This window comes from Semicossyphus pulcher, unplaced genomic scaffold (assembly GCF_022749685.1).
Source record: "Semicossyphus pulcher isolate SPU_LCO1_2020_fin unplaced genomic scaffold, fSemPul1.0.p SCAF_12, whole genome shotgun sequence".
NCBI lineage: Eukaryota > Metazoa > Chordata > Actinopteri > Labriformes > Labridae > Semicossyphus > Semicossyphus pulcher.
Window position 1 is genome coordinate 24,471,090 of NW_027211626.1, and position 12,216 is coordinate 24,483,305.

The 12,216-nt window shown below is 41.6% G+C and overlaps 1 protein-coding gene across 2 annotated transcripts in view; it reads right to left on the reverse strand.

The window, feature by feature from the left end:
- The window catches only part of LOC138588333 (heterogeneous nuclear ribonucleoprotein L-like), a 38,476-nt gene that overhangs the window by 16,769 nt on the left and 9,491 nt on the right, over positions 1-12,216 (reverse strand). For both annotated transcript variants that reach the window (XM_069658392.1, XM_069658391.1), the window contains 5 exons: positions 7,131-7,249; positions 3,782-3,891; positions 3,546-3,673; positions 1,933-2,018; positions 1,644-1,740 (listed from right to left, as the gene is read on the reverse strand). In XM_069658392.1, the coding sequence (XP_069514493.1) occupies positions 1,644-1,740; positions 1,933-2,018; positions 3,546-3,673; positions 3,782-3,891; positions 7,131-7,249 (540 nt within the window). The remainder of the gene's footprint in view (positions 1-1,643; positions 1,741-1,932; positions 2,019-3,545; positions 3,674-3,781; positions 3,892-7,130; positions 7,250-12,216) is intronic.

The following is a 12,216-nucleotide window of genomic DNA, read 5'->3' on the forward strand; positions in this document are numbered from 1 at the left end:
AATATAGTGACGCTGAGAGGGAGATGTGATTAAAATCCACACTGATTATCATGATCATGAGTCACTCAAGCTTGCTTCTGTAGCAGATGCTATAAACCACCACTGTAACGTACAAGAGCTCCCGTGGCAGAACAGACCATGTCAGACAAATCCAACTGTCATCAGTTCAATATTAGGAGTGCAAATGTGCTTCTTCACAGTAACATCTCCAGGATTACACCACTTAAACTCGGCAAGTACGGTGAGACCTCCTCCTCTCTTATGCTGTTTTCCCCTGTCCAACTCTACTAGCATGATGCTGGCTAATAGGGATGTGCATTTGGAGTTCTTTTTTTGACCGGTTAACCAACACTCTTAACGGTTAATAACCGGTTAACAAACAAGATTAAAATGTACTTTTTGGAACAGCTGGAGACTGACAACGAGCTCTCCATCATGCACGCTCATTCTGATGCACGCTCTCGCTGATACTCACAGAAACACACTCACACACACACACTCACACATGCTCAACAAAGAGGTAAATGTATTATTATCCTTAGACACAACTGGCACCGACAATCGTGACCACAGATATTAATACACTGTCCAGTGTCCATTTTACACACGCATGTGAGCATACACGTGATCCAGCAGCAACAGTAAGTAAATAAACATCTACAGCATACCTTTCTTGGATGGTCAGCACACAGAACTTAATAAACATAAGATCCTGTCCGAGACTGACGGCGTGTCTGGAGATATAATAATGAATGAGTTACTGTTGTGACTCGTGTGTAAATGTTAAGTTTGGGTAGGTCTGGTGTGCAGTCTGTTGACTGCAGAGAATACGCGCTCAGACAGTACTGAGAGTGCCCATCCCTACTGGCTAATTCAAGTAGGCGCTCTGGTATATTCAGACATCGCCGACATGAAGCGGAACAAAATGCACTTCCTGCAGGCATACTGGCTGTTTACCATGCTGGTTAGTTCATCTGTCTTGTTGGGGAGTGATCACATAATTCATATAGTGATCGTTGGAAGAAAAAGTTTCACTTTCTTGTTCCTCTCTATCCTCTCTCTGACTTTGACATCGGTTCTCCTACAGCATTGCTTTGTATCATCTGGTTTATGTGCTAAAGAAGATGTATCTCAAAGTCACTTGTAAAGTCGTTCTTTGCTGATGAAAGCAACCATTATGTCCTGGTAACTTCTGCATATATAATTCAAATAACTAGTAACAATGTAACCGTTGGAGTGGTGCAAACAAGCTTACAGAGTGAAGGAAAATTACCAAAGCAAGGTGGAGTATTGACAGATCTGCTGGAAGCAGCTGCCTACCACTCAGCACCCAGAGGCAAATGAGTACAAGTACATCAGAGAAAATCTAGAGAGTTGTCTCTCAAGGTTTTACTGTAATATCACAGGGAAGACTGTATTTAAACATTTTGTAGGGGGCAGCCTTAACAGATCTTCAAGGTTTGAGTCCAAACTAGGGCACTGGGGCAGTTTGCAGCAGTGTGAAGCAATCAGTATGAGAGTCATCACCTTCACATTTAATCTATTCCAGCAATTTCCAGGAAGAATCCTCCATTTCATCAGTGCTAGCAGGGATACAGCATGCTTCCAGGCTTGTAAGTGCTGATGTGCTTTGTGTCTCTTACCCTTGCATATTCAATCTTGAGTGTACAGCAACCAGCATAGATGTCGGCTCCGTTTAGAGCAGCTTTGGCCTTCTGAGCACACTGAATGGACTCAAATCTGGACAAGCGAGGTCAAGGACAGGACACGGCACATTCCAACACATACACACACACACACACACACACACACACACACACACACACACACACACACACACGCACACACACGCACACACACACACACACACACACACACACGCACACACACACACAAACGCAGCATGCAAAGACACACACTCAGTAAGGATACTCCACCATGGCCTGGATTCCATTTCGTTTAAAGATGACAATCCTCAGCACACTGCCGATGGGGTTACACACTGTGTACAGAACATCCTGGAGCAAAAAAGAAAGAAATTTATCTTTAATTTAATCTAAAAGTTTCTAAAGCTGCAAAGTGTTTTAACCTGCATATAGCTTAGACCCCAGGCTAGAGTGCATGTCATGAATACCTTACAAGTAGTGTAGTTAGTAAGAGAGAAATAGAACTCTATGTTCTTCTCCAGGACTCAAAGCTCATATAGCTAGTTCTCTCAGTCAATAAATAAACACGTGCCCCTTTTAAACACAACTCTCTCTTGAGTTGTGTTCAAAAATTGTTTTCGTTTTCTAATAGAAGTTTAATTTTGTCTCAATTTTGATTCTGAAGAACATTTTTGTCGAGCCCTCCTAAACCACTGATGCAGTCTCTCTCAGATGTGTTAGGTAGTTTTCCTGATTCCCAACATGTATCAAGCATAGTGCAAATATGACTCACAATAAACTGTTGTGAGTTGTGAAAATGGCAAGCTTTTTAATTCTTTAAAAATGATGCTTATCATTAGACATCTCCAGCTCTAGATAAACTCCATGCAACATTATCCTTTAGTGTTTATTGTTGTTTATTGTTAGAATTTCATTATAATTCTCACTTTGTGCTCAACAACCTTTTGTGTTTATTGTTTACACTTTGAAAACTGATTTTGAAAAGTTTTTAATCCAGTTTTGGCCATGAACCATTTTTGTATCCAGGAACACAGATGTGTCAGTCAAGTAAGTGTTGGTAAATTCTTTGGTTAGCATTTTAACCACAGTTTGCTTCCCAAGGTCAGACATTCGCATGTTGTTTTCTTTTGATCAAATATTACTGCAGTGGTTGTTTAAAACAGGGGTTCTAAAACGTTTTGGGGTCAGGGACCCGTTACAGAGGAGGACATTTTCCAAGGACACCCTCATAATCGTAACACCGATTAAGCATATGTTACTACCATTTATAGTAGTTCTATATAAAACATTTAATAATGTCAGCTAGCCGCTGTAGTGCCTTTGTACATTAACTAGTCGCTTATGGTGATACTTTACTATCAGCTAGGCAGTAAAAAAGCTGTGCATTTCTTGATGCAGGCCACATTTTGGCTCAATGACTCAATAACTGACAATCGTAGAAAAGTTAGGTGTAGTTTTAAATATAATTATTTCCATACACTCTACGACACTATAGTAAAACACCACATGTGATGAATAAATCCCTGTTTCTGTAATATTCTATGCCATCTTGACTGTAAGGGAAATGGGTTTAGGTTTAGGTTATGGTTATGGAAAAGCCAATTGAGTGGGATTTAAATCTAATTATTTTGTGAGAGTAGAGGGAGGTAGGTGTTTTTTTTGTGTGTGGTCTGTTCCAACAAAATCTTCTGAACCTTCAACTGTCATGCCCCCAAAAACACCCGTCAGATTTCTGCACCTAACTGAGTGCACTTCTGTAGTTAAAGGTGCATTCTACCTGTATTTCAATGAGATTTAGAAAAAGTCCACCAGAGATAGAAGATAGAAATAAGTCCATATTGCAAACCATTGTGTGTGTGTGTGTGTGTGTGTGTTTACCGTGGTTATAGGGTAGAGGGGGTTCTGTATGGACAGCAGGAGGACCTTGTTGCCACTGTTGGGGTTATCAGCGTTGGTGGGCCTGGTGATTCTTTTGGACGTTGAGTAATTAAAGTATGCCTGTTGGCCTGATGAACAGAAACATTAACACATTCAGGATATAGAACTACGTGCAAGCATGTGAAACCAATCAATGTCATCAGCGAATCTTTGCTGTGTTTAATGTAGGAATCCACCTGCAATGTATACAGGTTCCTTGGCTCCACAGGACACGCAGCGGTCAGCGCTCTCCACTGCCGAGAACTCCACCAAAGCCTGACGCTTGAATGGCATCATCATCACATAACTGGAAATAAACAAACATCACACATGTTGTTCATTCAAATGTTCTTGACCCCTGCAGGGGTTTCAGTGGACACAAGAAGTCTTCCAGCCATACTTCACTCTTTGGTTTCAGTGGTGGTGAGAGGTTAAAGAACTCTAAGCAATGTAGGGAATGTAATGGAGGAGGAGTCCTTGAGTGGAAACTGCAGTATCACAAAATGTTTACTTGAATTATTCAGAATCTGCACAAAGCTGATGTAGCTCACTGTATTCCACTAAATCAAAAGGTATTTGTAACTTGATGTGGTTTCATTTTTCACTTCATGTGTCCTCCACAAATATATAGTAAAATGTATGTGGGAAAATACATATACCTATATCGCTTATCCTGTTCCGGGTCACAGGGGGGCTGAAGCCTATCCCACCTGTCATTTGGTGAGGGTAGGCGGGGTACACATTCTGGACTGATCGCCAGTCAATCACAGGGCTGACACATAGAGACAGTAGGGATGCAGAAATGCAACATTTTCTCTAACCGATTACTTGTTCAATTGCTTAAACGATTACTCAGGTAATCCCTTTGTGTGTTTTTCTAGTCTACAAAAGTTGCACAATGGAATCAATGCGGAGACAGTTTCCCTTTCCATTGCTTACCCAGTGGTGCGTGACTTAATCAGCAATGGAAAGGGAGACTGTCTGCTCGCCACATATGGCACTTGTTGCCACCTGCAGGGACTTGTGATTTCCTCCATATCCCTCCAGCATTCACCCCGGAGCTTCAGTGTTCATCCCGGAGCTTCAGTGTTGCTATGGCTGGTGAAAGAGTGGTCAGAGAGGACAGCAACGATCAACAAGGCGTACAAACATTTCATAAACGGAGTTCCAGCAGGTTTTACAACACTGGATAAGGCTGTGCTTTGGGAGGGACATCTGATCCTGCTTCAGGTGGAGAGCCTGCATCGATAGGGAGCTGTGGTGAAAATAGCTGCTCCCACGATGCGCTCAAGGTTAGTGACAGCCATGAAACCATCATTGATGGCCAGCTGGAGCATGTTGGCCAGTATTGCCAAGCAAAGCTTTTCTTTGCTGCTGTCAGTCATGGTTTCACCAGTAGCTTTAAGCTTTAGTCTTCACAGGACTCCTTAGCTACAGCAGGCTGTGTGCAGTTTCTATAATCTCTGAATTTGCAACGTTGCCATGGAGATTATCTTTAAAACACAGAGAGCAACAATTAGGTAGCTTTTTAAATAACGATTATAGGCCTACATGACACAGGGAACTTACTGGGATAAAATGTAGAAGGAATATACTACAAAACGATTGTCCATTTGATTTTTTGTAACTGATTATAATTTATTCAGTGAGTTTACAACCATGAGACAGACAGCCTTTCACGCTCACATTCACACCTATGGGCAATTTAGAGTCACCAATTAACCTAACGAGCATGTCTTTGGACTGTGGGAGGAAGCCGGAGTAACCGGAGGGTACCCACGCATGCACGCAGAACATGCAAACTCCACACAGAAAGACCCCCTAAGTCAGAACCGACATTGGAATCATGAGCCTTCTAGCTGTGTGGCTACAGAGCTAACCACTGTACCACCATGCAGCCATAGAATTTCATTGATATATATTTTATTGATGAATATTTGCAAGTATGGCTGTATGTTTGCTCTGTCAGGTATAATAGATTGGTTATAACAGATCACTGGTCCAGTGACATAAAACCCCAGGTAAGATGAACTGGCAACTCTAAAGGTGTATTAGATTATTTTTTTCAAATTCACATGAAACGCTGTGTCATGAAAAGTGATGAGATTGCATCACAAATGGACCGTTTGAATTCATTACAGAAAGGACGAGGTGGTGAAATTTAACAAGCTATGTGAGCTCCCGGTGAGGATATATCCACTTATATACACTCATGCAACTTCTTTCACCACCTGGTCACGGCACCAGTGGCAGCATCCATCATCCAGGGCTTTGGGGCAGCTGATGAGGAGATGTTGCTTCCTGCCAGAGAGGGTCCCTGGAATCTCTGTACTGCATGACTCCTCTTGAATGGGTCACCACAAATACTTTCAGTGTGGCCACTGAAGGTGATTGTAGGCATTGCTGGCTCTGTACAGGCTAGTACTGTTTAGCATCTTTGCAAGCCAATCCAATTTTGCACATAGCTGCTGGTTTTCTTATTCCAATGTCGACAAAGTACAAGTGGCCATAACATTTTTAACTGAATGGCATGTTATCATATATGCCTTAAAACAATTCTCAACAAACAAACAAACTCTGATTTGTTAACCTTGGTAAGCCAGCTCTCAAGGTCTCTGCAGGCTTTTTGGAAGGTCTGCGTCTTTCAGGCTGGAGTCAAAGAGTTTCCCCAGGCTCTTAACTGGCTGTCAATTTTGCCAGTTATAATTAGTGGGAATGCAGTCTCACATTCACACTATTGGTATTCCTTTCTCAAGCTTTATGTCACTCTTATTATGTAGATCCAGAATTAAATCTCATCTGTATATTGTAATAGTAATCCAGAGTGAGGTTATTGATGTCTCTGGGCACATGGTGGCCCCTCGAGCAGCTTATGCGGCATGGATCCATAGGCACTGGCGAGGTCCAGCCTTAGAAGCTGTGTGACTACACCTGTATTCTCCAAGCCCAGAGGTTTTCCAGAAATCCCACCTTTCTGAACTGTATCATTGTAGTCGTTCTTTAGGAAAGACTCCATCCACTGCCAAGACGACATATTGACAAATATCTGGCCTTTGGTAGTGAACAGCGAGCTTTTGAGTTCTTCTTATGGATCCAGTTACCTTCGGCACATCTCCACTAGTTGGCGCCTCTGCCTCTCCACCAGATCACTTTCAGCCTTTATTCAAGTTGCTGGAGGAATCTTGGATAGCATTTGTACATGCTGTGTATGGTACTCCACTCAGCCCTGGCTAATCCTCCTGGCTCCACCACTGCCTGGACCTCTTTCCAGCTTGCTTCTAAAACATCTAAAATACCTATATTGGTATGTGTTTAATATTTTCTGATCAGATGTGACAGCCATTTGATTGACTGGTGAAGTGCCTATTTTGTACACTTTATGCACGCTAAGATATATGGTTATGTACCGAAAAACCAAGAACAAGTTAGAGAATGGATGGGTAGACAGGAGATACATGACTCACTTGCTCTCTCTCTTCCCCTCTCTCTCCCTCAAACACACACACACACACACACACACACACAACCACTCAGTTGCTGTCTTACCATATGGCTCCAAACTTCTCCAGGGCATCTATCAGGTCTGCTTCCACTACGGCCTCACACAGACCTCTGACATGGACCACAGGGCTCGGAGAGATGCGATGGGAGTCCTCGCCATTGTCCTGAAACCCACACAGTCCACCACAATTACACAACGGCTGTGTTCACATTAAGCTGAGCTGCAGTTTAATGCAACTGCAGTCTCATCACATGGCTCTCAGCAGAAGGTCACAGGACAGAGGTCATGCAGCAGAAAAGTTGAACCTGGCTCAATTCAACAAAATGTGATGTCATACAGAAATGAAATACATCACAGTGCACATTGCTGGTGGATTACTTTGCACATGTCAAACTTTAAATCATCAGTGTACACACATAAAATACTTGTTTCATTCTTGTTGCTGGCATTATTTGTGCACAGCCAGCACGACAGTGGACCACCAGGTGCCAAACTTTTGATCGAGAGTTCTTTAAGTGAAAAACCTCCTCGACCAGTGTTAACCAGTCAGCTGCTTCACATCCCGCCAGTCAGTTTAGAATTACTCAGAGAAACAATTGGCTTCTGTCTTAAACAATATGAATCAGTGGAAACTTGAATTAGTTACAAAAGTTTCAACTTTTAAAAAGAATTTGATGGCAAGCAGGAAATCACTTGTCACTAAAGAGCAGCAGTGCTGGCAAAAGCCAAGTTGCAACACAAGAAGGCTCTTTTGGAGTTATGAATGTGGAGCCGTCTGGAATCAGAATCAGGACACGGGTTGAATAAAGAAGAGTGAGTGAGTGAGGGAGCGAGCGAGCGAGTGAGAAACAGAGACTGGGAGAGAGAGTACTTGTGAGAACGAATTCTTGTCACATCCAAACACTTCTCTCTGATCTCCTCACATCTTGTTTATCCCACTCTGTCTCTTTGAAACTTCAATCTTTTCTCCAACTATTATCTCTTCCCCCTCTCCCCTCTTTGTGTCCTTCCCTTTCACATTGACATTCCCTTGATTCTATTTATGGAGACACATGGCTCATCTGAGCATTAGGAGAGGAAAAAAGGCTTAACACTTGCTTGGATCAGGATGGTGTTTCTCTGTTATATATATGTGAGCATCATTCCTGTACACACTGCACGTCTACGATGCAGGTTTTTAGTGGAACACCTAACATTAATATTTTATTATAAATGTGTTATTTCCATCGTTACCCTCTGTAAACTGAGTGTTGATAACAATATACATAGACACATTTCTATAATTCTGATGTAGTTAATACAACAATACACTGCTTTAATTTCAGAGTTGATCATAATATCTATCATTTTCAATGATAAATCTTTAATTTTGTTGCATAATAAACCTTTATATGAGCCCTCTTCTGTCCATCCTGATTCCTTACTTCCCAACCTCAGCACTCTTAGGTGAGACTTATTTAATCATCAGAGGACCTTTGTGTGAGTGAGTGTGGTCCTTGAATGGGCCATGATGCTGCCCTCCCATAATGGTCACTCATACACAAGTTCCTAACACTGACTCCAAACAACAAATGTATTAAAACTGACCCCCGCTCCCATTTTAATCTTTGTCAAGTAAAAATGTTCAAATCTAGTCTAGGTGCTGGTAACCATCTAAGATGCCCACAGCATAACTGCAACATGCTAGAACTAGGGTGGTGGATTACAAATGGCTCTGTTAACTTAATCTTGTTGGTTAACCAGTTATTAACCGTTAAGAGTGTCGGTTAACCGGTCAAAGAAAATGCACATCCCTACTAGGGATGCACGATATTATCGGCACGTTATCAGTTATCGGCCAACATGCCAATATCCGCCAATATAATTAACCGATAAAATAATGAGCTGCTGCATACTTGATTAAATGCCCGACCTCGGCGCAATGTCCCCGGCGCGAAGAAGACCTGCGCGGCGCAGCGTGATGACGACACGTGTGTCTACCTGCAGCATGAGAGAGTTAGAAGCCAAAATGTCCATGGTGTGGTTTTTTCAAGTTTCCGAACTAGATAGCAAAACTGCTATTTGCAATGACTGCTCAGCTTCGGTGATGTGAGGAGGAGCCAAGGCAAAGTCTTTCAACACTACAAACTTGATTAACCATCTCAAGACCCGTCACCCCGACCGTTGTAACAAATGTGATGAGAGTATCACCATTATACTGTACGCTGATTCCAATACAGAAGAGAGTTGATGATCTCTGCTATTAGGTGTGCGGGGAAAAAAATATCGGTAATCGGCTAAATGAGTTATAAAATATCGGCATATCGGATATCGGCAGAAAATCCAATATTGTGCATCCCTAATCCCTACTACACAATTATTTAACAAGACAATGCAAAGATTACAGAAGGGTGTACTCTATAAGTTTCAGCTCTGAGTCCTTAAATATTGTTTCAACTACAGGGATCTTGTCAGTGTTTTTTACACTTATCTTTCATTTGTAGAATTGAATGTGGAATGTTTTTTTTTCTAAAATCCTTCGAGGTCCTCATGTTCTAAGTCAGCAGACTGGAAATACATTCTCTCTCTCTCTCTCTCTCTCTCTCTCTCTCTCTCTCTCTCTCTCTCTCTCTCTCTGCAGCAGCCTGCAGGAAAATTGACTGGACAGGCGCCATCTTCTCACTGCTGTCACCCTAACTTGAATTCTTGCTCTTAGTCATCAGCTCTCACATTCACACAAAAAGCTTCCACTTTAATTCCCCTAGCAACAGGAAGTGATCCTGGGTTGGATTTTGAAGAGAATTAGGAGAGATCATTGGACTTGAAAGCAGGGTTTCTCATTATTAAACCAAGTGGCTGATTAGAGGTGGAATATTTAGTGTTGTTAAGAATTTTGCCTGGTCAGGAAACTAGAAAAACAATCTTACCCCTCAAGTGCTGATTCAAGGTCAACTACTTCAAGGAATATCTTTTTAGATCCCTGGTTCCTCTTCTGAATGAGTTCACTTGATTCTAAATTATTTCTAGCTTTAAAGCTCCTGTGAGGAGTTTTTCGTTAGTTATGACACAGACTGAAATTAATTCTGATTACTCTCTATGAGCTACAAATCAGACCATCAGCGACAAGATTGATTATTTCTGTATAGTTACTTTTAATGTCTGAAACCGCTGGCGGAGGGTAGGTGTCAGACGAAGCGATTAAGTGCACGCTGCCTTTGTTTACATTTCTCAGGGCAAAAATTTAGTGAGTGATAGAACTGACTGATAGAAATGACTGTTAAAGAAAGCGGGATGAGATTTTTTGTTAAAAACCACCACTTCAGCATGTACAGGACAAAATCAGCAAAGATATAAGAGGTACGGCTTTGTCCACAGGGGGCGCCAAAATCAACACAAACAGAAAGTTCTTCACAGGAGCTTTAAAGACCAGCTCCAGTCATGTTTTAAGACATAAAATGCTCTGCTTGAAATAATAAATTACCATTTGCCATTTGCTACAAAAACATTATCTTGCTAATTTAATCTCAACATCCGTTTCTAATTTGCAGTAAGATTAAGACATTCGTCTAGGCATATTCCCAATCCAGAAGAGAGATCTCCCTCCCAGAGCCTGTGTGCGAGGGGCGGGGGCGCATAGTTCTCTCTGACACAGGCTACAGCACACATACCCAGCAAACTTAGTACACGTGACGCACCGGATAAATTAATAAGCCCCACCCACCACCACCCAGCCAAACTTGTTTCATATTTCCATCATCACAACATTGGAGTCTATAATAGTGATCTGTTCTAAACACTGCTGTTTCTTTTGCTGTTAATAACTGTTTATTTTACATTTCAGAAAATAAAGCAATCTTAATTCAGTTCTGAATTTCTTTCATTTTTTCACTTAAAAAATTACAAAAAGAACCGATAAGAATACCGTTAAAGTACTGGATCGTTAAGCAGTATCGATAAGAGTAGTAATACCGTTAAAATCGTAACGATATCCATCCCTAATTGTGCCTGATATGTTTTTTTCTGCAAAATACGTTTAATTACCTCCTCCTTCTCCTCATTAAAAAATCCCCAATCTGCATAGTCCCCGCCCACTATGTACTATGTTTCTCCTTTTGTAAAATTACAGCCGAAAACAAAACACGTCTCTGCCATCGTTTAGCGGAAACTTGTTGCAACTTACGTTAGCTTGAAATATAGTAATTAGGAGTACTGTCAAAGCTGGCTCATGCATCATGGATGCCATAGGTTGCACATAATGATATGCATAGCATCACCCCGTCCATTAACGGGATTGGCTCCTTAGGTTTGTGACATCTCAAACCTGCCAATCTGAAAACGTGTTGTTCAGCCTGTCCTTGGTACACTGCAGTTTAAAAGCAGACAGACCCAGCCATGGATGTGACTGCTTATGTTGTCCCTGATATGTCTTGTAGCACATGAAAAACACCACATGGAGATGTTTACAAGGTTAAACACTTGATTTTCTGGAATGGTCTTCTTGGCTTTGCCTGTTTCAATTTTTCTTTTCTTCATACCTTCCTAACATTTCATTGGTGTTTATAATACGTGATAATCATGGTAGCATGTATAATCAGTATGGATGTAATGGCATTTTCTAGCCTATAGTGATGTGTGTCTCATATGCAATTGGGCTACACGTAAAAGTCTTGCTGGATTTAAAGCTTGAGGACAATAAAGTAAAGATTAAAAAGGACTTGCAGTTGATTAATGTCATATGGCCAATAAAGTTTGTAGTTGAGGATAGTCATTTATAGTCAAATCTATTTGTTAGCTTTCAAAACCTATGATGCCCTCATGCATGCATATGCATAGTGCAGTTGTAGTTTATTCTTAAGGTTATAATTCCACTTGTCCTATGTTGGCTGAAAAGCACTACACCTATGGCAATTCCCCAACACTTCTAGAAGGCATCTATCTTAGCTCAGCTCCTCAGTACAGAATGACCTCTGCTGACTTACAACATGCACATTTATGTTTTCCGCCGACTCCTCCATTGCTGGATGCATCACCGATGATGACAAGGAGGCGTGCAGAGGACTGATAGAGAGCTTCATCGCATGGGGCAACAGCAACCACCTGAAGCTCAACATCAGCAAGACCAAGGAGCTGGTGGTGGACTACCGGAGGAAC